General features: G+C 41.1%; 7 protein-coding genes across 8 annotated transcripts; 3 read left to right on the top strand and 4 right to left on the bottom strand.

The window, feature by feature from the left end:
- The first annotated feature begins 1 nt into the window (after position 1).
- Positions 2–5,045, top strand: LOC108117532 (SAFB-like transcription modulator). 2 transcript variants are annotated; one of them, XM_017230031.2, is made up of 9 exons: positions 2–269; positions 411–893; positions 954–981; positions 1,227–1,326; positions 1,426–1,472; positions 2,372–3,416; positions 3,733–3,882; positions 3,971–4,396; positions 4,467–5,045. In XM_017230031.2, the coding sequence occupies exons 1-9, from the start codon at positions 150–152 to the stop codon at positions 4,837–4,839; spliced, it is 2,772 nt and encodes a 923-aa protein (XP_017085520.1). In that variant the 5' UTR covers positions 2–149; the 3' UTR covers positions 4,840–5,045. The 2 variants fall into 2 exon arrangements, with proteins under 2 accessions (XP_017085520.1, XP_017085521.1); XM_017230032.1 differs by lacking the exons at positions 2,372–3,416; positions 3,971–4,396; positions 4,467–5,045 and having other exon boundaries at positions 3,733–3,876.
- Positions 5,046–5,073: 28 nt separating this feature from the next.
- Positions 5,074–8,104, bottom strand: LOC108117462 (serine/threonine-protein kinase Nek8). The gene is made up of 9 exons (XM_017229884.2): positions 7,416–8,104; positions 7,206–7,344; positions 6,863–7,146; positions 6,631–6,804; positions 6,072–6,581; positions 5,802–5,970; positions 5,562–5,747; positions 5,268–5,500; positions 5,074–5,218 (listed from the first exon to the last, which is right to left on the bottom strand). The coding sequence occupies exons 1-9, from the start codon at positions 8,102–8,104 to the stop codon at positions 5,074–5,076; spliced, it is 2,529 nt and encodes an 842-aa protein (XP_017085373.1).
- Positions 8,105–8,538: 434 nt separating this feature from the next.
- LOC108117547 (ras-related protein Rab-8A) lies at positions 8,539–10,240 on the bottom strand. Its single transcript, XM_017230056.2, has 4 exons — positions 9,901–10,240; positions 9,302–9,594; positions 9,136–9,249; positions 8,539–8,983 (listed from the first exon to the last, which is right to left on the bottom strand). Exons 1-4 carry the CDS (start codon positions 10,022–10,024, stop codon positions 8,873–8,875), a joined length of 642 nt encoding a protein of 213 aa, XP_017085545.1. The 5' UTR covers positions 10,025–10,240; the 3' UTR covers positions 8,539–8,872.
- A 104-nt stretch (positions 10,241–10,344) lies between these two features.
- Positions 10,345–12,012, bottom strand: LOC108117546 (E3 ubiquitin-protein transferase MAEA). Its single transcript, XM_017230055.2, has one exon. It carries the CDS (start codon positions 11,918–11,920, stop codon positions 10,736–10,738), a length of 1,185 nt encoding a protein of 394 aa, XP_017085544.1. The 5' UTR covers positions 11,921–12,012; the 3' UTR covers positions 10,345–10,735.
- Positions 12,013–12,378: 366 nt separating this feature from the next.
- On the top strand, positions 12,379–13,095 carry LOC108117472. Its single transcript, XM_017229895.1, has 2 exons — positions 12,379–12,480; positions 12,548–13,095. Exon 2 carries the CDS (start codon positions 12,548–12,550, stop codon positions 12,959–12,961), a length of 414 nt encoding a protein of 137 aa, XP_017085384.1. The 5' UTR covers positions 12,379–12,480; the 3' UTR covers positions 12,962–13,095.
- A 5,674-nt stretch (positions 13,096–18,769) lies between these two features.
- On the top strand, positions 18,770–22,205 carry LOC108117557. The gene is made up of 4 exons (XM_017230066.2): positions 18,770–19,324; positions 20,324–20,470; positions 21,626–21,802; positions 21,991–22,205. The coding sequence occupies exons 1-4, from the start codon at positions 19,180–19,182 to the stop codon at positions 22,080–22,082; spliced, it is 561 nt and encodes a 186-aa protein (XP_017085555.1). The 5' UTR covers positions 18,770–19,179; the 3' UTR covers positions 22,083–22,205.
- Positions 22,206–22,207: 2 nt separating this feature from the next.
- LOC108117463 lies at positions 22,208–23,839 on the bottom strand. Its single transcript, XM_017229885.2, has 4 exons — positions 23,831–23,839; positions 23,392–23,547; positions 23,167–23,334; positions 22,208–23,109 (listed from the first exon to the last, which is right to left on the bottom strand). The coding sequence occupies exons 1-4, from the start codon at positions 23,837–23,839 to the stop codon at positions 22,948–22,950; spliced, it is 495 nt and encodes a 164-aa protein (XP_017085374.1). The 3' UTR covers positions 22,208–22,947.
- Positions 23,840–26,703: the final 2,864 nt, after the last annotated feature.

Here is a 26,703-nt window from a genome sequence, read left to right as displayed (position 1 = left end):
GTATGTATCAGTGAATCTTGACAAGGAATTTTCACACGTTTCGAGACGGGAAGAAAAGAGCACTGAAAATTTTTATTCCCGTGTTAAAAAAGCAACCAATTTTTAGTTAAGCAATCGAGAACTTACCCAGTGATTGTTAACAATATATAATGTCAGAAGCCGGAAAGAAAATAGCGGAGTTGCGCGTGTGCGACCTAAAGTCTGAGTTGGAAAAGCGCAAATTAGAGACGGTAGGCCCAAAAGCGGTGCTCATTGAACGTCTCGAACAGGTAAATCTACCTATATATTATCATGCATAAGCAATTATCATGCTTTAAGCAAGCATCAATTCCTCTGGTATATAGAAACAAATATAATTGTGCAATTATTGGCACTGTATATAATAATCACTGTGTGTTTGCATTTTCTAGGCGCTGAAAGACGAGGGGTTAGACCCGGCCGTCCACTTTATCGTGCCAGGCTCGAAAGCCAAGAAACCGTTTGCCATGCCCATGAAAGATCCCCATATAGATGTGCAAATCAAGGAAGAACCGATCGAAGTCGAGGACGAGCAGCACGATACTTATGGGAATGGAGACGATTTCTCCCATCATGCCGACGACGATGGTCATGAAATTGACCAGGTGGGCGATGTGGACGATGAGTGCGTGATTCTTGATGACGACGATGAAGACGATGAGGAGGATCAGGAATACGACGATGAGCACCAAAATGGCGAGGTCGAAGCCGAGGGAGATGCTCAAGATGGTGAGGAGGAGAACAATGGCGATGGTGAGGCCATAAATGACATTCACGGTGAAGAGGAGAACACCGGGGACACCGGAAACTTGGACAACGACGAGTCCATCAACTTAACTATAGGTGAAGATGAGCAGAAGCTACTGCACGACGAGGTAAATTCTATCATCCCCTCTTCAATTTTTGCATTCTAATTCAATTCGTATCGTTTTCAGGCCCCTGACGACAAGTCTATTAAATCTGGTGAGTAAGCTGACAGTACATCTTTAAAACATTAGGGTCTTATATTCAGACGTCTTTGATTACTAACAGCAAATATATTTATATCCGTTGCTCGTTACATTTTAATTCTCGATTACTTCGGTGGAATATAAATTTAAATAAGCTGAAGTCGGTATCTTTATAACATTCATCCAATGCTCTTTAGCTATAAATCCTTACATAGTTTAAATAATTGATAGACTGATATAAACCGTAATGATTTACAGTGAAACCGGCAAACAAATCCGATAAGTCCAACTCAAAGGATGCCGACAATAAGAATGACAAGAAGCGAGATGATAAATCGTCTGACAAAAAGGACTCAAGGTAAACAAAATCTTATTCGTTTTTTGCACCTTCTATATGGATTCTTTTTTTCTTAACATTGCGTCACATGAACATTTCACGAACTATCATGGAAAATAGCGATCAAAAGTCGACTGGAAAATCGTCCAATCAAAAGGATGAAAAAGGTAATTTAAGTTACAATTTTAGCATGGATAAGTTTGGTGTGTTCGAAAGTTCTTGCGTTGGGAATGATCAGACCAAGCATGAACCCAGTAAAGGTCGAAAAACGACGAAAGTTGAGTTAAACCATTGAGGAACATGTATCTAAGACTTAGCAAGAGAGTGTGAATTTGGTTGGGACATGGACATGGGACGTGGACCATCAAGGATTCGGTTTTGCGGCGATGCATCTTTAAAATCCAGCAATAGCAGTTAAACTAACATTGTTTGTTCCAGTTTACTTCAGTGGAAACTTTTGTGGTACTAATTCAGCATGCATCCTGATGTTCCCTACGGAGTTTTCTTAGGCATATATGCAGATACTACACAGAGGGTTAAGAGACCCAATACCCGGACGTCTACATTTAAGTCTCCAAAATAAATGGAAGGATAATTTTCCTTGCAGCTGGAAGTAGCAAACACTTATTATTCTTCGCAGGTAACTCCTGCTGAGGGATAAGTCCACTCGCTCTGATGGATATCTGAAATACATAACAACTAAACTGGAGGACTTCAATCTTTAATGGAGTTAAACGCCGTGGATCCTGGATCTTGACCTGGACCAATCCTCTTATCATTCCCATCTATCCTGGACCCTTCCACCAAAAGCGGACCTGTAGCAGCGGCAAATCTTCATCAGCAACCCAATCAAATTCATACTCTCTTAGCTCCGTTAGGTGACGTTTGTCGGTAAACTTGCGATTGTGCTCTAAACTCCAACATCTGCAGCAGCTACAAAATGTGTGCGTTCACAACATGCTTCCCTTAAAAAAGTATCATAAACAAAAACAGTTAACCAGTTAAGCCCACTCAAAGCTCTGACCATATCTCTCTTCCAATATTATTATTTACATGGAACTTGCAGAGAAATCGACAGCAGCAGCTGGTGCCACATCCTCTACTGCATCGAGTGCCGCTGGCAACAAGTCCGGATCCGGTTCGAGTACTGGCAATGGTACCGGTGCCAATTCGAACAACAAGCAGGCGACGCTGTCGCGAAATCTCTGGGTTTCCGGGCTATCCACTTTAACCCGTGCCAGTGACCTCAAGGCAATCTTCTCCAAATTTGGCAAGGTGATAGGCGCCAAGGTGGTCACCAACACGCGTACTCCGGGCACCCGCTGCTACGGATACGTGACCATGTCTTCTTCAGCGGATGCGTCACGTTGCATCGAGAATCTGCACCGCACCGAGCTGCATGGACGCATCATTTCGGTGGAGCGCACCAAGAACGAGATTGGCGGCAGCATAAACTCTAAGGATGCTAAGGGCAAGATTACGGGCGACGCTGGAAACAAGAAGAAGGACGACGAAGGCAAGAAACCCGGAAGCGGCAAGGGCTCCAGCACCAACGGTGGTGATGACAAGAAGGGCGGCGATGGAAGCGGCGACAATAAGTCCACTGGCGGCGATTCCAAGCGTGATGGCAAGGAGAGCAACAGGGACCGAAACCAGCGGCGCATCGATGACAGGGGCAAGTCGTCTGCTAGCCAGGATAGACCGCGTCACGATCGCGAGCGATCCAGTGGTCAAAAGGGGCCGGGTAATCAGGATCATCGTCAGCGCAATCCGCGCGACGTCGACCGTGAAATCCAGCAGCGCCAGAGAGAGCGAGAGCGCCGCCAGCGGGAGATGTTGTCCTACCAGAAGATACGTGAGGAGCGCGAACGCCAGCGCCTCCGCGAGCGGGAGCGTGAGCTGCGTGAGGAAGAGCGTCGACGTCGGGAGGCGCGTGAGCGGCAGCGCATCGAAGAGGAGCGCCTGCAGGAGGAGCGGCGCAAGCTTGCCATCGAGCGTGAACGGCTCGAGCGGGAGAAGGCCGAGCTTCTACGGATGGAGCGCGAGCGTCAGAAGCTGGAACGAGAAAAAATCGAGCTGGAGCGCCTCGAGCTGAAGCGACAACAGATGAAGTATGCTAAAAAAAAATCAAAACAGGCCGTAATGCGTTGCCCTCGTGCCAACGCAGAGGCAACAACACAGATAAACCAAAATATTTATTTTATTATCTCTTGGAAAGCATTTGTCCTTGTGATTAGTGTGTTAAGTTGCAGCCTCCACGTTGTTTCTTCAACTTAAATTGTTTTAAACGGAACTTTGATAGGCAAATGCATCCTAGTCTAAAGTCTTTGTGTGATACCCCTATCTTCTTCAAACAGCCTTTACTAGCATTACTAACTAAACTTTTTTGTCTCTTCCATCTTTCTTTCTTTCACTCTTGCCGAACAGGATCATGGAGTCTCGCGATGATACTGGCAAGCGCGGGGTAAGCAAGCGCACTGACGACCGCTACGGAGATGTTTCCGATCGCAAGCGTGCTGCTATTTTTGATGCCCCGCCACCACCAAGATTTGACGCGAATCTAGTTAGCTCGCGCAGGTAAGATTTAGTATAAAAATTTCGACTTCCTCTTCCGGTTTTTAAGTATATTTTTATATATGTAAATTATTTTCTATATGTGTTACAGCACCTATGACAAAAAACATGATGACTACGGATCCTCGTCGTCCAACAAGCGTGTGCTGGATGACTACTCCAGCTCCAACAAGCGCATCGATTACTCTAGCAAGCGCAATGACTACAGCTCTTCTTCGGGATCCAAACGTGGTGCTGTCGATGATTACTCTTCTGTGCCCAGCAAACGCTCAAACGATTATAGCGGTTCCTCGTCCAGCAAGCGTGATGATTACAAGCGCGATGTGGAAGTGCGTCACTTGCCACTTTCGGGAACTGTTGGAGGCGGTTCGAGCAGCTCGTACCTGCACAAGAACAACACAAGCGGAGGCACTGGGTCCTACGTACACAAGAACAACACTGCCGGCACAGGAGGACGCTATAACGATTCGGATCGCACAAATACCTCGAGCTATAGACGCGATGACTCCCACAGCCTGTAAATGATACGAAAACAACATTAAACAGCCTGAGAAGTGTTCTAACGTTTATTTTTCTAATAATTATAGGGGCAACAAACGTTATGACAACTCCAGCGGAGGCGGTGGAGGCTATGGTAGCAGCTCAAACAGCGTAAACATTTGGGCTTCGTCATCCGGCGGCGGAAGCTCCCACTTGGGCAGCAGCAGTGGCACAGGCAACCCAATGAAGACATACGGCAACAATGGCATGTCCTCAAATATCCACAGCACCAATTCCTGGCAGAAGTCGGCTCCGGTCGAGGATAACAACTGGCGTCAGATGCCCGGTCGCTTTGATCGCGGCTACAATGATCGTTCGACCGGCTACCAAGGCCAAAGTGGTGGGGGAGGAACTGGCGGAATGTACGGACCCAGCCGTCCCGCCCAGGATCGTTATAGCGGACCGGTGTCGCGCTATTAGAAAGATTGCATTTCACAAGAGGCAATTCAAAACATGATCACCCGCATCCTAATTAAGTTCTCCCTCCTGAATGACCTTTCCCACAGCGTTTAGGAGCGCTGCTTCTATTTTAACTCGGTTTAGTTGTAGTTTTAACACTTTAAAATTACATTTGGTAACTAATAAATACATTACCAAAACATGTGACAAATATGCACATAATCATATATTTTATTTTTGTATGATTTATTTAATCTAAATTTGTGGGTAGTCACCTTCGTAGGAGGATATTAAAGGCGTGGTGGTGTCCACCAACACTAAAACGCTGTGGGCCAAAGGATAAACATCATGCACCTGGACGTAATACCCTCTGTCGCACTGTTCCTTGAAGGAATAGAGACTGCAGAGGATGTTATTATATTCAAACTGCGTCTCAAAAGATTACTTACGCCAATATATCCACTGGTTCCAATATCAATTCTGACTTGTAAACCGAGGCCAGAAAGTTTGTAAACGCCGCCGTGTTGTTACCGAGCTCCAGTTCGGTGTTGGGAGTGCATACCTCCAGACCCAATCCACTGTTGCTCGAGCCAATCCCAGGTAAACCATTGCGAGTGCCCCAAACAGTAATGATATTATCTTCCGAGGCAACAATAGTACACTGATCGCTGCAGTTTGCCTTCTACAGTAGACAAGTTTTAGGAAAATTCTCAACTTGCACAGAGTACTGTTGTACCACACACCACAATATATCGCGCCTTTACAGAATCCACCAGGGTTGGATGATCGACAGAGTTGCAGTGCCTGATCCCACGCTGACCCTCCGCATTTCGACCCATGGTGTAGACATAGCCGCCCTCCACCAGGAACACGGAATGAGTGGACGAAAAGCAGGCTTGAATCACCTTATGAGGGAGTTGGACTTTTTTCTACGAAGAAGGACTGTTAGGTATGGATATATAATTTTTGTTTTTGGTACATACAAAAGCTGTAATCTTCGCTGGACGCTGGAAACCAAGTTTATTGTAGTCATTGCTGCCACAGACATGGATTTCTCCATTGGTAAACAGCACAGCAGAGGTATCGGGTCCACAGTAAATCTTTGACGGTTTGGTTTTCACATGCGAGAGCAAAATCTTTTGGGGAAATTTCCTGTAAGTACATATTAAGAAAATAGAGGCATATATTTTGAAAAGGATATCTATAAATATGTTTATTATTTTATCATTGACCATATCTTTCGTAAAACTCACTGTTGTTGCTGGTAATTGCCAAGTCCTAAAGCACCACAGGTGCTGGTGCCCCATACGTAGACTGCGCCCTCTCGGCTCAAGGCCACGACGTGGTGGAGTCCAGCCGCCACTTGTTCTATGCGCACATCCGCAAGTCGGCCGACTAGCTTAGGGCTGTGGTAATTACGCTGCTCGTCCTGCCCCAAAGCCAAATGGACATTACTGCCGCAGCTAAGCAGACTTCCCGCCTGCGTGACCAGGACGGTAAAGCCATCGCCTGCGCAGGCACCTACAACATGATAGTTCCGCACACTCTCCATCCGACTAGGGTAGTGCTTCCATGCCTCCAGGGCAGTGAGGCCCAGCTGACCGTGAGTACCCTCGCCCCAGGCGTACGCCGATCCATCCTCGTTGACCACTACGAAATGGGAGTCCGACATGGCCACGCTGACAATAACGGCCTTGGGTGGAAGCTGGATGGGCGCCATGCTAAAGCAGGTGCCGAAGGCCTTCAGCTGGTACAGCACGGATCTGCAGATGGACTTCTGGATTAGAGCGTCGTACTGGACTAAGCCATTACCGTTTTTCGAGGACCTCGTGTGGTGCCGCCGTTTCCGCACTCATCAGCTGCTTTGTCTCCGTCTGTGCAGTGGGAAGTTCCAGCTCTATTGAAACATTACTGTGTGCAGTAGCGGGATCAGGAGCAGTCAGTTGGTTACCACTGCTGCTTCCTACATCATCTTCATAAGAGTAACTGGAAGGTAAAAAGGTTAATAAGAAATCGGATCTTATTTTTCAGTAATTTTGTTTACCCCTTATTTTTACCAAGGCTACGGAATATTAGTGGAATCCAATACACCAACACCTCGGAGGCTGTTGGTCTCCTGGCAGCCTCCACTTGAAGCAGGTTAGCCATAAGACTACGCAGTCCAGAGGTGTAACCCGAGGGCACAGGTGTGTAGTTTCCCGCCATGATTTTGGTGACCAGTTCGGAGAGGTTGGAGGCAGCGAAGGTCTTCTTCAGGCAACACATCTCTCCCAGAATGCAGCCCAGTGCCCAAATGTCACTCTTGTTGTCGTATTCCTTTCCTTCACACTAAAAAAAAAAGGAAAAGATTAAGATATAGTATAGGATTATATCTGAAAAATCATTACCATCTCCGGACTGAAATAGTAAGGGGTACCCAAAACAGTTTGGGCATGAATCTTTGTGTTCATTATCTTGGAAATGCCAAAATCTCCTATTTTCACAATGCCTCGACGGTTGAGGAAGACGTTAGCTGTCTTTAAATCCCTGAAATCATCATAAAGTTAGGTTATTCTTTAAAAAATAATAAGCTGCACTAAAATTTTTAGCCTTCTCACCGATGCAATATGTTTTCGGAGTGCATATAGTTTATAGCACTGGAGATCTGTTCAAATACGGCTATTATATAACGCTCCGGAAAGTGCAACTTTCCCTGTCTCTCAGCAATGATGTGGGCCAGCGTACCCCCGTCTGCGTATTCCATCTCGATGAGCAGTGTGTTGTCCTTAATGAAGCTTCCAAGGTAGCTGACAATGTTCGGATGATGTAATTTCGAAAAGACATCCACCTCGTTCATAGCCAAATCCCGACCAGGCGGCGTTAGTTCACTAAGGTTTATCTGCTTAAAGACGATCTGATGGCCGTCGGATTTTCGTCTATATAGGATGGCGATGCCAAACGACCCCTGCCCTACCACCCTCACCTTCTCGTAGTTGGCCAATTCCGGCCCTACCACACCCATTGGATCCTCGCGTGGAACACTTAGCTGGAGAAGGTTCTCCTGCCGAGATGAAGGCAACTGAGCCTTGCTGCTGGACATGGCCTCCGCTAAAGATGTACTGGCTGCACCGGTCGTACCGTCCGTAATGGTAAAAACCGTTGGCAAAGCCCTGCTGCGGATGGATTGCTTTCTCGGAGGCGCCGGACCAAAAGGTAACTGCAACGATGTGGTGGTCAGCGTGGTGGCGTCAGTTATCCGACCGTTGAAAATGGGCAGGGAGCTGGCCTTGGCGCGGAACTTCTTCATCTCCTTCGAGCGGGCACAACCTACGTCCTGGTCGCTCAAAATCGAACCGTGTCCTGTCTATTGTATAATTGTCCTTTGGCATGCTCGAATTAAAGTTGTGGTCAATGCGGTTGCTAGGTAAAGTGGGTGACACTGCGACTGGGTGGTTGGTCCTGAGCTTACGTTATCAGTCGGCTTGCTAATTGGACAACCAATCGAGCAGGGGATATCATCATAGGCAATTGGAATTGGAAAAAGAACCAATATTTGCAGGGCCACGGTTCCCCCACAATCGATGATAATCTCACGGATGAAAGTTGTTGTATGAGTTGACCAACTTACATATAGAAGGACAATTATAGGGTAAACATGATTTGTTTTCCCATAAGTCCGCGAAATTTAAAAACAATAATTGGACATTCACATTTCACCAATATAAAAAGTCATTATTTGTTTTCTTATGAGTATAAATGTATTTAGCATTAGATTATAATTATTGGAATCGAGACAATATGCATGTATAATCGACCGTTATGTATTTGCAGGAATATGCTAAAATATTTATGCTATCTTCTCTTGGACTAAATGTACCTTAAAATGCACAATCTGAACGCTTTACATACATAATGTAGAATGCAATGCAGGCAGCCCCTCAACTGGTTTGCATTTAAATGTTGGCCTATTCACGAACTTGGCTACAATGCTACAACGCTCAAATAGCTTTGGACAACTTGTTCAGGTTTTGCGGTTTGCGGTTGCGATCGCATCATATAATCCATCGATGAGTATTTAGCAAGTGCAGCGATTCTCGCCGGAAAGACTGCCGAGACTGAAGGTTCCTAAGCCATTGGAGCCAGGTGATTTCTTGTCTTTGCTCTCGTCGTTGTCGAAGTTGTCACCCTGAAAGATAAAACATTAAATAAAATATGATATTTTTAATTGTTTAGGGCTGGAACATAATTTATAGACATCTCTGAGCAGTAGAGCGTTCCTTATTTGGCATAAAGTTGCCTAATGCCACCCTAGGGGTATATCTATACGAAACTACTTACCCGCCGCTCTCTTTGTTCTCGGATTTTGCGGGCCAGTGACAAAAATGCATCTTCAATATTTATGTTCGATTTGCAAGACACCTCAAAGAAGGGCATATCAAAGTTTTCGGCAATCTGGAAAATAATTTCGTTATAAGTAGTGGTCATTACTAGATCAGTAACTTACCTTTTCACCCCTTTCCTTGTCCACCATGCGTTGGGTGGTGGAGCACTCGCATTTGTTGCCTGCCAGCACCTTGACCACGTCCGGCGAGGCATTCTCCTGGATGTTGCGCAACCAATATGACAGATTGTTGTAGCTCTCCAGGTTGGTCACGTCGTACATGAGAAGAATGCCCATGGCACCTCTATAGTATGCCGTGGTCAGTGTCCGGAATCTCTCCTGGCCTGCCGTGTCCCAAATTTGCAACTTTATAGGCACGCCATCGAGGTTAATCAGTTTTTGCTTGAAGTCTATGCCTGGGGGAAGATAAAATAGGATGATAGTGATGGTGATAGGGATGTTGTACATATATATCAGCTTATAGCTGAGGTTAGAATTTTGGTTTAGTAAAAGCAAGCATCTTTCATAAGTGATTCAAAATGTTCATATGTGAAATGTATAAGACACTACACATAATTAATTTATAGGTATCCATAGAATACATTTGACTCTTATTAATTAACTAGGAAACCAATGAAGGAATTTTTTCTCAATCTGTAAACGTTATGGTTATCTTAAAACTTTTACTTTTGCTAAAACAATGTAGCTGTGGGCCCACTCACCTATGGTGGAGATGTATGTGTCGTAGTATTTCTCATCGCAATATCTGTGCACTATGCAGGTCTTGCCCACATTTGAGTCGCCCAGCACCAGAACCTTATAGGTAGCCACAAAGTCCAGTGCCATGTTGACGGAGCTAGCGGATTTCGTTAGGAATAGTAATATTAACTGCGGAGGTTTTCGGTTACAGATGGGCTGCCGTTGTTGTTATTGGTGGTTGGGTGGTGCAAGTAGTGGTGGTGGTGGTTCGGTATTGGCTCCGAGGGGTTGTAGCGGGTTGCAGCTTGTTTATGTATCCGCTGGCCTGGCTTGTTTGTTGCTGCTCGCAGCTGTTCTACCTCGAATTGCAGCGGCGTCACACGGGTTTGTTGTAAAATTTCACAGTTTCCACAACAAAAACAATACGGAATTTATGCTAATTGACAAGTGGCATCTGGTGTAAGTCGTACGTTTTAACCTTTATTTGATTTTTATTTTAATGTAATATATATAAGTGTTAGGTGTGCATAGTGTGCCACTTCGGAGGCGGAGTCGAATTACGCCGTTCGCGTGAATCAACCTCGAAGCACTGACTGCGAAACAAACCAGCCCGTGGATGCGGAGTGGAGTCAACTAATCAATAGACCTGCGCATGCGCAGCAGCAACATTTGACTGCAGAATAATCGAAATCGAAATTCAAATCGAGGGTGTTCGCGGGCGCTGTCTGGCTTATCAATAGTAATAATATTAGACATAGGTGTACACAATAGATATGAAGTTACATGATCAAAAATATACTTGTTCCTTGCTTAACTTAGTGCGGATGGGTAGGAAGTGGAAGTCGAATCCAGAGCCGCTTACATCACAAAGACCTTTTCGACCTTGGGATTAAAGAACTTGGTATTGGTCACTGGACAAGTTACGGTGCCATCTTCTTTGGTGATGTCCGGCAGAGCCATTTGACCAAAAATCTGGCCATTGGGCAGCATCATCGGTTGATTGTGTTCGTTCAGCGGTAATCCCGTCACGCGGCAGATGAGGCGGCTCTGCACGCAGTGCGAGTATGGCAACTTGAGGGCGATACGGTTGAGATCGTCCTGACAGACAGGGCAGTTGAGGTTTCGGCAGGTCTGGGCATAGCAGTGGGGCGTCTTTAGGGCCGACAAACCTGCCTGCACGGCCGCCGAGAACACAGACGTGCTGGACAACTGGAACAGGCGGTAGTTCTCATGGCGGAAGTCCAATACCAGCTTCTGCCAGCGTTGGGGATCCATATACTTGCGGTAGTGGTCTGCCTGAGCATCGGCCGAATAGGCTAGCAGGGCCATTACATGACAGATTTCGTTGAGCTGCGTCTTTTCATAGGCGGGGAAGTACCGGCGAGAATGCTTCACTGCTTCAAACCGCTGATTCTGACGCACAAGCTCGATGAACTCCTGAACTCGAAGACTGAATTCAATGGTCGAGTTTATTTTGCGCAGCTTAGACTTGTTGTCAATGCACCACAGAACGCATTTCGTGGTGCTGTGGCTAGCAAGGTCGTCCTCAACCTCGCGCGACGTTTGAAAGATGTCCAGGTTGGTCAGGTGGCGCACATCGGATTTGGCAGCGAGTTCTTCAGCTGTTTCATAGTAGCCCATGCGCAGCAGGTGTTCAATAACCAAGCGGTCCAGTCGGATGCGCTTCCACTGGTCCACAGATCCCTGCCATAAGTCGCCAGTCACGCTGTTTGGTGGAGTAATGCCCTTCAGATGATCCAGCTTACGCTTGCAGATCTGTGTGACGCTCAACTCGTCGTTGATGCTCTCCTCAGCCTTGCGCTTGAGCACCTGTAGCTTCTGGGCTACGTTGTCTACCAGCTTGGTAACCTCAGCCAGAATTGGGCCCTCCTCAGCCTCCAAGGCTCTTTCCACCTGACGCGATACATTGGTCACCTGGTCTACCTCACGGTCAATGATCTTCTGCGCCGAGCGAAAGCGCTTGTTTAACATCTCGTATGGCACTTTCAGGGTGGCGTGCTCTAACGCCTTGATCTCCGACATTTTTGCTTTTCGTTTGGCGATGCAAATTGGTTTTATCCTCTTGTTCGAGACGCAATTGCGTTTTCTTCTCTTCCTAGCCTTGCTTTGTTTTGCTTTTGTGGCCAGCGGGTTGCCAGATATCTTTGCAGTCAGCTTATCGAGCGGACGGAGTTGTTCAGCTAGACGATTTTCCCGCTAAATATTTGTTTCTGAATATATATCTATTTCTGAATTTATACAAATATTTATATTATAACGGTTATAAAAAACTTATAGCTTAATAAGGACTCGATTTTAGTTTTCCTAGACCCATGTTTCATAATAATTTTCATAAAATTTTGCTTTATTCTAATGATTTTTTCCGCTAAATTTCAATAGATAAACTGGCAACTCCACCAAAACCAACACCATGTTATCACTAAGCTGTTAAAGTATAACAGCTGATTGACGCCCAGTAAACATAAATAAATATTCTGAAAGTACAAACAATTTAAAAGGGAAAAAGAAACTATTTTTAAGATTTAAGTTTCTCGTAATAATAATACATTTACCTGAATATTTACAGAAGAAAATTTACTAAAGTAAGCTATCTTAACTTATTATTGAAAATAAGTTGATTTTCTAACTATAACTTATCATTTAATCCAGATGGTCAAAGCAAGTAACAAAGGATCAAGCTTAAATGTAACAACTAAAGGGATAAAAGCAACAATTAAAGGCACAAAGGATAACTCCAAACGATATCGCGAGAAAATTAAAAAAGATCCGATCAAGTTTCAGGAATATCGCGTTAGAGAAGCCGAAAGAAGTAGAATATATCGCAAGAAACTCAAGGAAGTTGTCAAAAAGAATAAAAAAGTTTTGAAAACCAAAAGAGAAACTGATCGGGTTAGACAGCAAAGATATAGGGAAAAAAAGAAGGAAGAACTTGCTAGTCAAAAGTCGATGGAGGAAATTTTGAAGAAAATCGAACGGGCACTACCTGCCAAGGTGTCTCAAAAGATTGAAGTCATTAAGCTACTATATAGCAAATATATTGAACCGGAAGACATCGAAACCTAAGATCTCAACATAGTATTAGTTTTTTTTCATATATATATTATAAATATTTTTAGGCTCGACTGTTTAATGTCCCGAGAAAATACATATAAATAAATTTAAAATATTTTTGAAGGCCCAAATTTGAAATAAATTGATATTTACCAGAACCAAAAGTCTTAAAACTAATCATATATGATTCATTTTGGATTTTAACAAATCGGACCACTCTAATATCTTGTAATTAGCATTACGCTCGGTTGGAGCTGGACTGTTGACCTAATGTACTCCGCTATGTAATTAATACGTCTGCTAGAAGGAAAGTAATCACGAGTCCGTGCAAAATTGCATAGAATTAACCTCCTTTTATGGTACATTGACTTTCGCCAACGTTTAACTTGCTCTGATAATTAGTCATAGATTAGGTGGACCCACGTTCAATGCACAAGTGTTAGTGCGAAAATTGAAAATCCATGAAAATATGACTCCCATGCCATAGGCTCGGACTTTGGTAAGTAATTTTTCATTCCCGAGAACGGATGTTACTCATTTCAAGTAAATTCGGGACACGTGCCGCGATAAAACGCGAAAACAAACAAATAAACATTTTGCTGGAACTTATGGTCTAGGTGGAAGGTGGAACTGGTTGGCACAGCATAGTTATTGGGGCTTTTAGATAGAATTTGTTTGGTGTCTTGTGGTTAACTCTAATTGAACATTTATATTCACATTTCACTTGGGCATACATATTTGTTTTTACTGCAATAAAAAATAAATAGATGAAATCAAAATATGAACATTTTTTACTATACGATCTGAACCTCGAAACTATTTAAATTAAATTTATATAATAATTGCCCATTTTATAATTTTTAGCTAATCCTATCCTAGAATGATAAAATTTTTACCAAAAAAGAAGACTTTTTGGTTTCTAAAATTCGGTTTACCTGCCTCAGTAAACTATACCCTTCCAGACAACCTTAGGATTTTCTGACACTCCGGATGAAGACGATCATTAAAAATCCATTGCCTACGTCTCCTTCGCTAAGCGAGAGTGATTGTTGGCAAAAGGTCATTCATTTACATTGAGATTGCCCTAATGACAAACAATTGGAAATTGCATGTCCGACCAGGAAGTCCTAGCGGGACTGGACGAACAAGAAGGACCGGTTCCGTAAAAATTGCATTTTAATAATACAACCAGTGAGAAAGCGATTAAATGCAGGCACTTTTTAATTTGAATTCCAATTACGGAATGTCACCCAAGTCGACTGACTTACACACTACAAAGAAAGAACAAGTTCAGTGCTCTTGAGGGAAGTTAAAAAACTAACTTAGAATTTTTTAGTAAGGTGCATTGAAATTGCCATGGTTTTTGTGTTGTCCAGTTGGTGTCAAGTAGATGCCCATGGAGAGCCCACTTTTGGGAAAGGGGGCTCAGCACTCAATATAATTGCGGGTCAGTTGGGGAGGTGCATTTTTTGGAGAACTAAAAACCAACTAGAATTCGGAGGAAAAGCCGAACGAGAGCCGACGACCATTCTGGTGATGTCATGGATTGCGTGCAACGAAGCCGTCATCAATGGTCGTCTCCCTTTGGGCCTGCGACTTGGGCAATTTTGTTGTAGAGGTTTTCGGCGCTTTTGGGTTACCATAAGAAATGGTCGTAACCCATAATCAGAGCGGTTTCATCGTGTTCCACTGGCGGGGAGCCTATACACCTCCAAGCCCCAAAGCTAGAAGGCATCTCCATCGCCGTCCGGTCCAAATTGCTTCGCTGGCCTGCATTGATTTTTTTCGGTTTCGTAGGAGTACTTCATTCCTGCGTTTTCAGGTTTTATGGTCAACTCTAGAACTTTCACTTTTTGATGTGCGTAAATTTGCATATTTGTCGGACCGCACACAGGGTCTGTGCCCTGGCCGTTCCCTAATTCCTAAACTTTGGATGAATAATGAATAACGTCCGATGATGATGACGCCTCGGATAATGAGTTTTTGCTTTAGCATTTAGATAGGTCACAGAAACCGTCATGTTCTAGTAAAAATTAAATGGATTTTTCTTTATTTTATTTACCACGTAATTTGTAGTTGAATTTATACTAGAAAGCCCATTGCTGTACTCCTGCAATTTCATGCCACTTGTGAGAAGCTACATGTTAGGAAGCTAGTTTAATGGTCTCATAAAAGGGAATTTTATGATCCCTAAGTTCATATGCATTTAGAAAGCTTCGTTTAATACGGTGAGCCATTTGTTGAAGTTATTGGATATGACTAGAAAAATAATTAGGCCTGGGTACTTGCTAATTTATGAGATATTTTATAATATTTTCTTATGTCTTTAACAAGGTGTACTGACATATAGTGAATCAGATTTCATGCAAATAACTTCATAATTTTACTAGTAAGACCAATTTATTTAAACCTTGTGATTAGAAATGGGATATACATATTCTTTCAACTGCTTTTCCGTTAAACTCACTAGTTTTTCTTAAGGTATAATCCTCCTCCTAAGGATTCGCAACCTTTGGCAATGACGTCTTAACTTAACCACGCATGAGTTATTGTAATAAGTTCGTGAGCTTTAGCATTTCGTAGTTATTTTTATGTTTTCAGTAGTCCTGGCCAACATGACATGCGAATCGTTGTGTTCTTGGAGGGGCAGACCTTAGTGACCAAGTCGCAAGACCCCCAAAAGTGTCGCACCATTGCTAAAATCAAGGTGTGCATTAAAAAATGAACTTGAAATAATCGTTATACGCTTTTGGTTTACTTATATACTCGTATTTAGCATGCATTTACCTGCATTTAGTTGGCAATGTGGAGTGTGATAAATTGGGAAAGTCATGGAAAGGTTATTTGGTCAAGACTTTAGCCAAGAAGAGACAAGGCTACAACAAGTAGTGGCTATCGACGCTCTCTCGCCTTGCCACACATGCAACATTTGGCGGCACGATGTGGAGGTCTAAGGACTATGGACTGCTTTGGGGTGGTTCGGTGGTGTGTGCATGTCCAGGAACGCACGAAAACAAACTTGCATGCAGTGTGGAGCTCCATGGATATGTGTGTGAGTGGTCGCAATTAGACGTGGTCATAATATGGAATTAAGTCCCTTAAATTGGCATTCTTTCAAGAGCCTAATGCGGCATGGGGTTTTGAACCCGGAGTTATAATCAGCAGTAATATGATGACCTCTAGGCATGAGTACACCCCAATGAGATTTCGTGAGAAAATTATATATCGCTGAGTTGGCGGCCTAGACGGCCCCTAGAAATTCTACAGTCGCACTAATTAATCATCAGTTAAGACCAAAACATGACGCCCAAATTGTTGAAAGCGAATTAGTTCTTTAATTACAGTGGTCTTTCGGTTTACTTTCTCAAAGAGAAAGTACGACGGCGGCGCCTCCAATTCGTTGCAGTCTCTGATTTGGTAAAAAGATTTCGTGAGTTTTCCATATAATTTTCCTGCTTGTTTTTCCGTTTTTATTTTCCTTGTGGCCAACAACATTTATCAATAATGTCAAGAAATAAATATCCGAAATAAATTTCGTTCTTTGCCGCAATGGAGAATTAAATGGAGTGGCCAGTGGACGGCCGGCTTCTCTGAATAATAATTAAAGGAATTTATTTTTACATATAAATATAAATATTTCCCATTTCGTCTGAGGCGGTGCGGTTGGATTTGCGTAAATGCTGAAAGTACAATGGAATAAATCATTGTCAAGTCGTGAATGATGTTAAAATGGTTTCAGGAAATCTCAAAGAAGTAGCCACTCATGTACAGAGTACAGAGTTTTGGTGGTAAAGGTTTCACAGTTATACTCAAACATTCAGAAAATCGTAAATTTCGCTTTTTAAATTGCAAATAAGAAAGTTAAGCAACTTTTACTATTCTCTCTTAAGATTAGTCAAATCCATTCCATCGTTCTTGAACCTAAACAGAATCGTGTCCTAATTAGTTATATCCACCGATTTTCTTGAATATTTTCTGGAAAGCCTTTACATTTGATGTGCGTGTGGCAAATGAATTCGCTGCGATGCCATGCGTTTAGTTAAGGGAAAATTGTTTATGCTGTCGCAGCGATTAAAACAATCGTTTATAAGGCGATCGAGGCGGCAGATAAGGATTTTTGGGGCTTGACATTTTCCGCAATCGGAAGAGGGCCAAAAATAAACGAAAAGAATAATGGAATTTGTGTAAGCAAATTGGCCAAGTGTTCTCATGTCCAAATTGACCTCAAAGTGTTCCTTTTCGGTGTAAATTATTGACTCGCTTTGAAAAGGGCTAACACCTACCTGGTGTTATGTAGGCGTTACGCTAGACAATGGCAGCAGACATGGCCGAAAGTTTCGCATCCGTTTTCCTGGCTGTTCGATATGCGCCTAAATGGTGATTTGCCAAATTGGGGCTAAGGGGGTGTGGCCTGCAACCTTTTTTGGTGGCCTGCAGTTTGAAATGTTTGCCAGTTGAAAGTTAAAAAGCAACAAGCAACCAGAAAGCCACTCATCTGGGCAATTCAGAAAACGTAATTAGGGCCATGCACCGCCCGAAAAACGTAAGAAAAATAATCATAAACAACGGCCAGAAATGTGAGTGAGAGCGGCTAAGAATAATGGCCAAAATAACTATTTGCCTTTGACTAACCAGTTTTTTGTTGTTTCTGGTGCGTGCTAATGTTACACTTTATTGTTGTGGCTGTTGCCCCAAAAAGTAGGCTATGCAATGGCTCTGCGCCTCTAATGCCTTCGTCATTATAATAGTTCCCACAACCACACACACAAACACCAATTCATAGACGAACACCTAGGACGAGGTCGCCCCTGCCAGCAGCTACAATAAAAGCAAATGCACGAAGGTGAGGCAACTACAAAAATCCATCTTCGTTAACAAAACTCGCTCACGAAACAAAAACAACGAAGCAGTTACAAGTGCGTTGGAGCTTACTTACCATATACACTATATATATATATATATATAAGTACGGCCCACAACTATTCCCATACCACATATAACGAAATCTGCCCGGAGATTCCATTCCATCCACCTCCTTCGCAGCGGAACATTAATGTAGTGGAATACCCTTCACTGACTCCGGGGATCTCTTAATTATGCATGCAGGTGTCTGTCCTCCTGGAATCGCATTTTATGGATGCCCTGATATCTGTTAAATTACTTAAGCTCACCTGGATAGTGAAAGTGCAAGTAGACAGGAAATGTTGATTGGATTTTACAATGCCTTATTATTAGCGAAAATAAATAGGTGTTTTGTTTAGCCAATTTTTGTTTTGCGTCAAAGATTTGATTACATTTTGAATATTCATTTAACCTGTTTCTCTTTTTCTTTTTCATTTAACCTGTTTCTATTAACAGCTTAATTTTTTGCAAGATTTATTAGCCAAGTCAGGTCGACCACAACAACAAGTTAAAAAAATTACAGACATTCTTTTAACACTTTCCTTCCATAACAAACCATCATGTTTGGTAATAGAATTTACCTTTCAGACTTGTATCAAAATATATATTAATAAAATAAACTGGTTCACTTATTCTTTTACTAAAGAGTATCTAGAAATCGTCTTCGATTTACCTCCAATCTGAGAAAGGGGTTCGCTTCTTTGACGAGCAGGTAAGCGGGTTTTTTGGCGGTAGTGGGTGATTGGGGTGGTGGATGAGGGGCAGATGGATAGTGGGGGCCAGGAGGCAGGTGGGAGCTAGCAAGTGACGCCGATGTGCGCGAGCGCCAAGTAGCCAGCAAGTCAGCGAGTCAGCAGCGACGTCGAACTAACTTAAGGTCCGTGTGCGCCGAGAATTCTTCACTTGCATTTCAAACGCGCAGGCGACTGGTTGGAGCTTTACACCTGGTGGCCAAGACTCAATCGAGAAGTTGAAGTTGAAGTACCGAGTATCCGATTTACCCAAAAGTATAGGAGATTTTTTGGAGTGACGCCTCTCGTGCGGTTTTGTTTTGCTTTGGACTTTCCACCACAACGGAAACAATTTCGGTGTGAAAATTTGCATAAAATTACCTACGCGAAACCGTCAAAGAAAACCGAAAACGTTAAGGAAAACGATTTAAAGCCTTTTGGTTTGGGCAGTTTTTCAAGCTTGCAAAGTGCGTGTGAAACTGGTCGCGGTCCTGTGGATTTACATAACACCCGAAAGGACCGTCTTCGGTGCTTAGTGGCTCAATATCAATCTAAGGCTTTGTTTCGATCCGAAATTCGATAAATCTCGACTCCAGAATGCAGCCCCTCAAGCGCTTCACACAATGCGGCAGCCTGACCATGCTCTTTGGCATCTTTATCATCCTGTTCGGGGTCAGTTCCACGGCACTGACCACTTTTGGCAAGACCAACAACCAACCGCCGCCCACACACGTCCCCATTGGTAAGAGCACCTCGGGGGGTTGGTAATAAAAACCTTAATCAAAGTCGCTGGCAAGGTCAAGTTGAGTTTCTTGTAGAGATTGGGAATGAAATATAGTTTCAGTCCGTCCGAGTAGTTAATGTAGCTTATATTATATCACGATTCTTGACTTCGAACCATTTCCTTAAATTGAGGAATGAAAAAAATAAAAGCATACAAAGCATGGGAACAAGAAATGTGTTTCTTAAAAAGTGTTTTGTTTCTAATTTTTAATAGTTTTTTAACAATTCTTCGCATAAGATGTTGATTTATTAAAACATAAATATTCTAAAAGGTCTAAAGGAGGTCTTAACAATCCGTCGGTTCTGAGTTGTCTTGGAAGAAAACGTCTTTGAACTTTGGATTAACTTTTTAAAAATTCTTAGGACAAAGTTCAAATTGGTGGGTTGCTACAGATTTCTATGACTTTTCTGATAAAGACACAGTAAACCTCTTCCATTGACTTTGAATAATAGCCAATTAATCGCTTATTAAGACACCCTAATAGTTGGCCATACAAATGGAATACAAATAAAGTTTGTCTGATCCAATCATTTGTCATTCGATTGGCTTTGTAGTCAGCCATAAATAAATGGAATAATAATGATGGCAAAGAGCCAGCGATTGAATGACACGACACAGAGCACAGAGACCCTAGCACAGAGCACAAAGCAGTACTAACACACAAATCGAGAATTGATCAAACAAGTCACTCAAGTGCAATGACAACCCACGCTCCCCAAATCGCTGACATTAGGAGTGTGGGTGGAGTGGGGAGTCGGAGGAGTTGTAATGGGCCTGTGATTGGAGTTGGCAAACAAGATGGATATAGATAGATATAGATAGAAGCCGACAAAGCGATGATTGGTGTTAGTAGGGGACCAGGGCAATAATCACACAATTAGTGGGCAATTAGCTGAGTAAACTAACAACTAATTTCCCTCCTATTGACTTGATTTATTTGCTTATTTCTGTTTGTAGTAAAAGGACGAGAGTGCACTGCCCACGATGATTGCACGGCGATAGATCGGACCAGCTGCGTCAAGGATCCAAATGACTACAAGTTGCGTTGCCTCTGTGGTGATGACTCCCCTCCTTCGGGTAGTAACTGTCCGGATGTCCTTAAAGGTAATAATTAGTAAAATAGCACGTTCGATATATTATTTGTAGAGAAAGAAACTATTTAACTATAATAACTATTATTTTGGTCGTGAATTTAATTAGAAAGAAAGTTTCTATTCTCATAAATCAGGATTAGCCTCTGTTAGCTTACAGCTTTCTTACAATCCTTTAGCTAGATCCTAGAAATAGAACAGCCAACAAAAACGTCAACTAATTGCTAAGACATGCACATTACATTTATTATTTAAGAGGCAGCAGCTGCCTTCTTGGAGGCCTCCTCTGTGATGTGCCTCGAGTGGCATACAGAAGAAGGTGATGTGTCCAAGGCGCCACCTAAATGAGAATTAAACAAAGCATCCTGCTAGATGGATACCCCACTACCACTCTCCTTTGCTATTTGCCTGCTTATTTATTTAGTTTTCGTGCGCAATTCACACTTGCTTCCAGGATCCTTGGGATCCTTGTGCCCACCATTGTTGGCCCTCCTCCTTTAGTCCTTCTCTTACAACATGCAGGACATTCTTCTTTAGCTGGGTCAAAAAAGGACCGAAAGGCAATTGCGATGGCGGAGCAACTCGCTTTATGGCAGCGGCGCAATGTCGATGTCGGATTTATGTTAGGATGTCGTGACTGCCACTGGGAAGCCCAAACGAGGGCCCCAAATGAGAAGCAAATGGTAATGGGAATCGCCGCAGTGCCAATTTGTGACATGCACAGCCCAAAAGAAATGCCGTACTCGGATTCCAGCCATGCATATATCCTGAGATTGGCATTGGAAATTATTCTCCATGTGGCAGATCCACTTTTTGGAGGGAAAAATAAGCTTACTTTGTAGTATGTTGATTTTCAAAGTGTTCATAAGGCTATTATTAATACAAATTGTGGTTATTAGAGGGGAAATTCTTTGAAACTAAGAACTTCTTAAGGCTTTGTTTAGAATCATGCGAAACACATTTTTCTAATCACTAGACTCAAGTGGCTAGAGGAATAGAATGTTTATAAAACGTTTAGATTTTGTAAATGATTTTTAAACATATTTAGTTTGGAGATTTCTAGATTATGATATTCAGACTACTAAATCAAGTCTTCCATCCCATTAAAATATAAAATTGGTTGTTTACTTAACTTTCTATAATCTTCGGTGATTTTGCATTACTGCAGGCCTGCGACACAAGTGCAACAGCAACAACGACTGCGAGGATGGAATGGTCTGCCAGTATGAGAACAGCAACCGGACCATCGGAGTGGCCAAGTTCATGTCCAGCAAGACCAAGCTGTGCCTGTGCGACAACGATAACGGATATGTGGAGGACATCCTGCACGACATCTGCAGTGGCGGTAAAGATTATTATGATTTTAATTAATGTTATGACATTTGAAGTTTGTTTTTCTATTAAAAAGAGAATATTTTAAATTGATTGACAACATTTCGTTCAAATTTTCTTTTACTTCCTACCATCTTATCACCTTTGATACCATTTTAATAGAAGAAACCCAAGTCTAAAGAGTTTTATTTCATTTTACAGCCAATTTCCAAGTCCTGGTTAGCTTCTTGGCCTCGATATGTTCGCTTCTGGCGCCCTTTTTGGTATCCGCTCACATGCGAAAGCATTTCTAGAAGGCGACCGGAGGAGCTGGAAGTCGTAGTTTGGCCTATATCTCCCCTAGTGATCCATCAAATGTGCCTCAGTGAAACCAACAGAAACAAAAACTCATCGTACCCTCTCCCCCTCTCATATAAAATATAAAAAACGAAACAAAAAATGTAATATTCAAAATGAAAAAAATAAGGAAAAGCAAAGAAAGGAAGAATTATGAAAGTTAGATACTCGTCGCCATTAGCCCAAAGGTCGTTCTATTGTATAAGTTTCATATGTACCACCGTCAAATTTATTCGCTTCTCACGAAAAGTTGCGTTATATACAATATAAATAATTATATTATCTGATAAATGTTTTCTATAGATCCCCTATCGACTTTAGTCAATACTCCTTCTTACACTCGTCAACCCAGAAGTAACTTTAGAAACAAATGTTTGGCACCATTTTATTGTAATTTTATAAGTGTGTACGTGTGTCCAATAGTAACCAAAAAATAAAATTATAAAATATAAAATATAAAATATCTAAGGTTAGGCAACTTTTCAGCAGCACTGTGAATTCAGATCGCTTACATCGCAATTACAAATGTGAAACATTTTAATTTTTGTATGTATTCCAGATAAATAGCTTTACGAGCTCACAGCCCACAATCAAGTCAAGAAAACAAAATAATAATTAATAATAATAATTGATTACAAGAAAGAATATTCATATGTGAAATAATAAATGAGGCTGCTGCAACCTCTTGACCTCTTGTCTCGACTTCATCTCAAAGTTGCAGGGCCTGTTAAGAACTTCTCCCATTACAAACCGTTTTCTTCGTAGCTGTTATCTATACTATTTAATAAAAACCTAATAAAAACCCAAAAAAACTCGTGCCTATTATGTATTAATGAATAAAAAATATAACTTGGTTACAGCTCGATAGTTTTCATCACCCATCCAAATTGTCTCAATCATGTATCTTCCTTCTGGGAAGGGCAGGGTTTTTGGGAGACGGGTATTAACAATATCAGGGCTTAGCTTATCCACTATAAAATCATGCTAAATGGGGTTATAGAAAGGTAATCATATATATCTTAAAACCAATTAGTATCTTACATTATAAGGACAGGAGTGATTAAAGTTGCTGACATCCTTGAGAAGATCATTAAAGTATTTGGCAATGGGATTTGCCTTCTGGTTCTTCAGAAATTTGCAATAATCCACAGTTATATTATACAAAAAGGGCCTACATCCATTGATGAGTTGATAAAGACCTAAGTTAACCTGAAATACTGTTATTATAATCAAATAAATTGGGTAAGTATATGCCACCTTATACACCTTCACGCTTCTCACTGGTAACTTAAACACTTTTAACTTAGCGGAGACATAGCTGGAAGTTCGATTATTTTTATTCAGAATGCAGTACTCAAAGATAGCCAAATCCTTGGTTGATGATATGCACTTGAGTTTTGTAAATTCAATCCGTGAACAAATCTGTAATAAATCTGTAATTTTAAGTAAGATTTCTCACATATTTTTGGAACTGACCTTCTGGTTTAACACAGAAAATATTAACAGAAAACAAAACCAAAAATATTTTCCTAAATACATTTTAAACAATGAAAAATCGAAGTGAAACTGTTGGGAAACTTCACAGTTTTTGTAATTTTCCGGTTATTTATTTCGGCCAATTTTGGTAAATGTTACTTCTGTACTTATATATTTTTTGTTTATTTTCCAATTAAGTGATCAAGATTATTAAAGATTATTAAAAAACCAAAACCATTTGTGAATATAGGCAGCAATTAACTCAAGAGAATAATATACAGCTTGGTTCCCACTCGGATATTCTCATTGGCAATCCAATTCGTCTCGAACATATATCTTCCATCTGGAAAGGGGAGAGTTTTTGGAAGTTGGTCATTAACCATCTCATTGGAAAACTTCTCCACCATAAAATCATGCTGCAAGGTGATACAAAGGTAGTGGAATTGGCTCTAAGGACTCGCTTAAGCTCTTACATTATAAGGACATGAATGATTTAAGTTGCTGATGCTCTTAATAAGTCCATAAAAGTATTTGGCCACCGGATTGGACTTCTGGTTCTTCACAAATTTGCAAGCATCTAGGGTTACATTATACAGGAATGGTCGATATCCATTGTTGAGTTGGTGCATTCCAAATTGAACCTAAAACATTGTCATTAATAATAAAACATTAAGGCCATGTTAGCTTCTGGCACACCTTTATGCTCTTAACTGGATACCTGGAGACCTTTAACTTTGCTGATAAATACTTAGAGGTTTGATTAACTGACGTCAAGATGCAGTATTCAAAATCGGCCTTATCCTTATCCAGAGAGGTGCACTTAAAGTTCGTAAACTCAATTCGGGGACAGATCTATAATTTTACATTAAATTTTAAAGATAATAGTTTAGACTTCTTTAATGACTGACCTGATTTATAACAGATAAAATTAAAAGAAATCCAAAAAATTTCTCTGAACACATTTTAGTTCATGGAAATCCTGATTGAAACTAAAAGAACATTTTGCAATATTAGCCAACACCTTTAATTGTTATATTTTAGTCTATATCCGCGAATAAAAAGTTGTTTCTATTTTATTTTAAAAATAATTATAATTATGGTTTCTCTGCAATTAAGATAATCACTGCGTTTAGTTTAATTCCATGGACAGAATTTATTTTTAATAGCAAATTCAGACGATTAACTATATCCAGTAGACTAGAACACAAATATATATATATATGTAGAACAACCATTATAGCCAAAAGAAGTTAAATGACGCAACACCCTATTTGTATTTTTCATTTAAGTAAAAAAAATTACTACTTAAAAGAAAAGGCACACAAAGCTATTCCCGGACCATCACATTTATTTAACAAACCAACATTGAAATGATTATTCAGTTTATATATATTAAGATATCCATGTTCGTGAAAGAGTCAAGAATATCTGCAAGACCACGCGGGTTACGCCATAAGCAATCCACTGCATCTCCACCATGTAGTCACCTTCGGGAAAGGGTAAAACTTTCGTTAATCGATGATTCACAGTCATCGTGGAAAGCTTATCCATAATAAGATCGTGCTATAAAATATGATTACATATAAAAGAATTTCGAGGATTATATAAAATAGTTTTACATACATTGAAGGGACAGGAATGATTCATGTTAGTGATATCCTTGATAAAGTCAAAGTAATAGGAAAGGATGGGATTTATCTTTCTGTTCTTCATAAACTTGCAGCCATCAACTGTTACATTATAAAGAAAAGGGTGATAGCCGGTGAGTCGCTTGAAGACACCTAAGTTAAACTAAAATTCAAGCATTTAAAATTAGTATAAGCTTAATAATAATATATGAAACTACATACTGTCACTTTGGTAACTGGAATCTTTAAAAGTTTAATCTTGGTCCAGATGTATTTATAGGATCGATTAACAGCCTTCAGAGCGCATTCTACATCGGCGTATGACTTATCGAAAGTCTTGCACTTGAAGTTGGTAAACTCAACTCGACTGGAGATCTTTAAATATCCATGTTTTTGCAAAGCTAATAAAAAGATTTTTAGATCTTCATACTGACCAGTTTTAATATGGATAACATCACCACTACACGAATTAAAACAGCGCACATCATACTACTCTGTCGAAAACAAACGGGAACTGAGGGCTATTGGTTCACGGTATTTAAAATATATCTATTTATTATATATTAAATGGACTGACAACCACTTTTATATTAATATTACGCAGCCAATATATTTTTATAATAAGCCAACATTTTTACCAACATTGTTACTTAGGGGATGTGTGTTTAGGAATCCGTGTCTATGAAAGACTGAAATATATCTAAATGATCACGAGAGTTATATCATAAGCCTTCCAGTGCATCTCCACCATGCAGTCACCTTCAGGGAAAGGATAGAATGTTCGTCATTCCTGTGATTCATAGACAGCGTGGAAAGCTTATCCACAACAAGATCGTGCTAAAAAGATAATACAAATAAAAGTAGTTGAAGGAGTATATAAAATAGATTTACTTACATCGTAGGGACAGGTATGATTGACGTTAGTGATGTCCTTGATAAAGTCAAAGAAATAGGAAACGACGGGATTGATCTTTTGGTGTTTCATAAACTTACAGCCATAAATAGTTAAATTATAAAGAAAAGGTCTTTAACCGCTGATAAAATTCAAACATTTGAAATTAGTATAAGCTTAACAGTAATTGGTGAAACTACATACCGTTACTTTGGTAATAGGTACCTTATAAAGTTTAAACTTTCCGAGATGTATTTATAGGATTGATTAAGAACCTTGAGAGTGCAATATTCTACATCGGCGAATGGCTTATCCAAAGCATTGCACTTGAAGTTGGTAAACTCAACTCGAGTGGAAATCTTTAAATATTTTCTTTGTTTAATTTGTACAAATTTTTTCCGATCGCCATACTTACCAGTTTTAATATGGATAAAATCAGCACTAGACCAATTAGAAGAGCGCACATCATACTGTTTTGTCAAAAACAAACGAGAACTGAGGGCTATTGGTTCTTGGGTTCATGATATATTATCTAAAATATAGCCATTATTTCTATATATTGGTAAAGGTTTTTCAATTTAT

This window comes from Drosophila eugracilis, unplaced genomic scaffold (genome assembly GCF_018153835.1).
Source record: "Drosophila eugracilis isolate 14026-0451.02 unplaced genomic scaffold, ASM1815383v1 contig_75, whole genome shotgun sequence".
NCBI lineage: Eukaryota > Metazoa > Arthropoda > Insecta > Diptera > Drosophilidae > Drosophila > Drosophila eugracilis.
This window is presented reverse-complemented; position numbering and strand designations above follow the sequence as displayed.

Coding starts and splice junctions, on each gene's coding strand:
- LOC108117547 (XM_017230056.2), bottom strand. CDS start 10,024: ATGGCACTGGACTTTGTGGCTACCTATAAGGTTCTGGTGCTGGGCGAC. Junction 9,595..9,900: donor CACATACATCTCCACCATAG/GTGAGTGGGCCC, acceptor ATCTTCCCCCAG/GCATAGACTTCAAGCAAAAA. Junction 9,250..9,301: donor ACAAGGAAAGGGGTGAAAAG/GTAAGTTACTGA, acceptor ATTATTTTCCAG/ATTGCCGAAAACTTTGATAT.
- LOC108117463 (XM_017229885.2), bottom strand. Junction 23,335..23,391: donor TACCAGTGAGAAGCGTGAAG/GTGTATAAGGTG, acceptor ACAGTATTTCAG/GTTAACTTAGGTCTTTATCA. Junction 23,110..23,166: donor ATCACTCCTGTCCTTATAAT/GTAAGATACTAA, acceptor AACCCCATTTAG/CATGATTTTATAGTGGATAA.
- LOC108117472 (XM_017229895.1), top strand. CDS start 12,548: ATGGTCAAAGCAAGTAACAAAGGATCAAGCTTAAATGTAACAACTAAA.
- LOC108117557 (XM_017230066.2), top strand. CDS start 19,180: ATGCAGCCCCTCAAGCGCTTCACACAATGCGGCAGCCTGACCATGCTC. Junction 20,471..21,625: donor CTGTCCGGATGTCCTTAAAG/GTAATAATTAGT, acceptor GCATTACTGCAG/GCCTGCGACACAAGTGCAAC. Junction 21,803..21,990: donor GCACGACATCTGCAGTGGCG/GTAAAGATTATT, acceptor TTCATTTTACAG/CCAATTTCCAAGTCCTGGTT.
- LOC108117532 (XM_017230031.2), top strand. CDS start 150: ATGTCAGAAGCCGGAAAGAAAATAGCGGAGTTGCGCGTGTGCGACCTA. Junction 894..953: donor AGAAGCTACTGCACGACGAG/GTAAATTCTATC, acceptor TATCGTTTTCAG/GCCCCTGACGACAAGTCTAT. Junction 3,883..3,970: donor AATCTAGTTAGCTCGCGCAG/GTAAGATTTAGT, acceptor TATGTGTTACAG/CACCTATGACAAAAAACATG.
- LOC108117462 (XM_017229884.2), bottom strand. CDS start 8,104: ATGAAGAAGTTCCGCGCCAAGGCCAGCTCCCTGCCCATTTTCAACGGT. Junction 7,345..7,415: donor TCCGAAAACATATTGCATCG/GTGAGAAGGCTA, acceptor TGATGATTTCAG/GGATTTAAAGACAGCTAACG. Junction 5,501..5,561: donor TAAAGGCGCGATATATTGTG/GTGTGTGGTACA, acceptor TGTCTACTGTAG/AAGGCAAACTGCAGCGATCA.
- LOC108117546 (XM_017230055.2), bottom strand. CDS start 11,920: ATGTCGGAGATCAAGGCGTTAGAGCACGCCACCCTGAAAGTGCCATAC.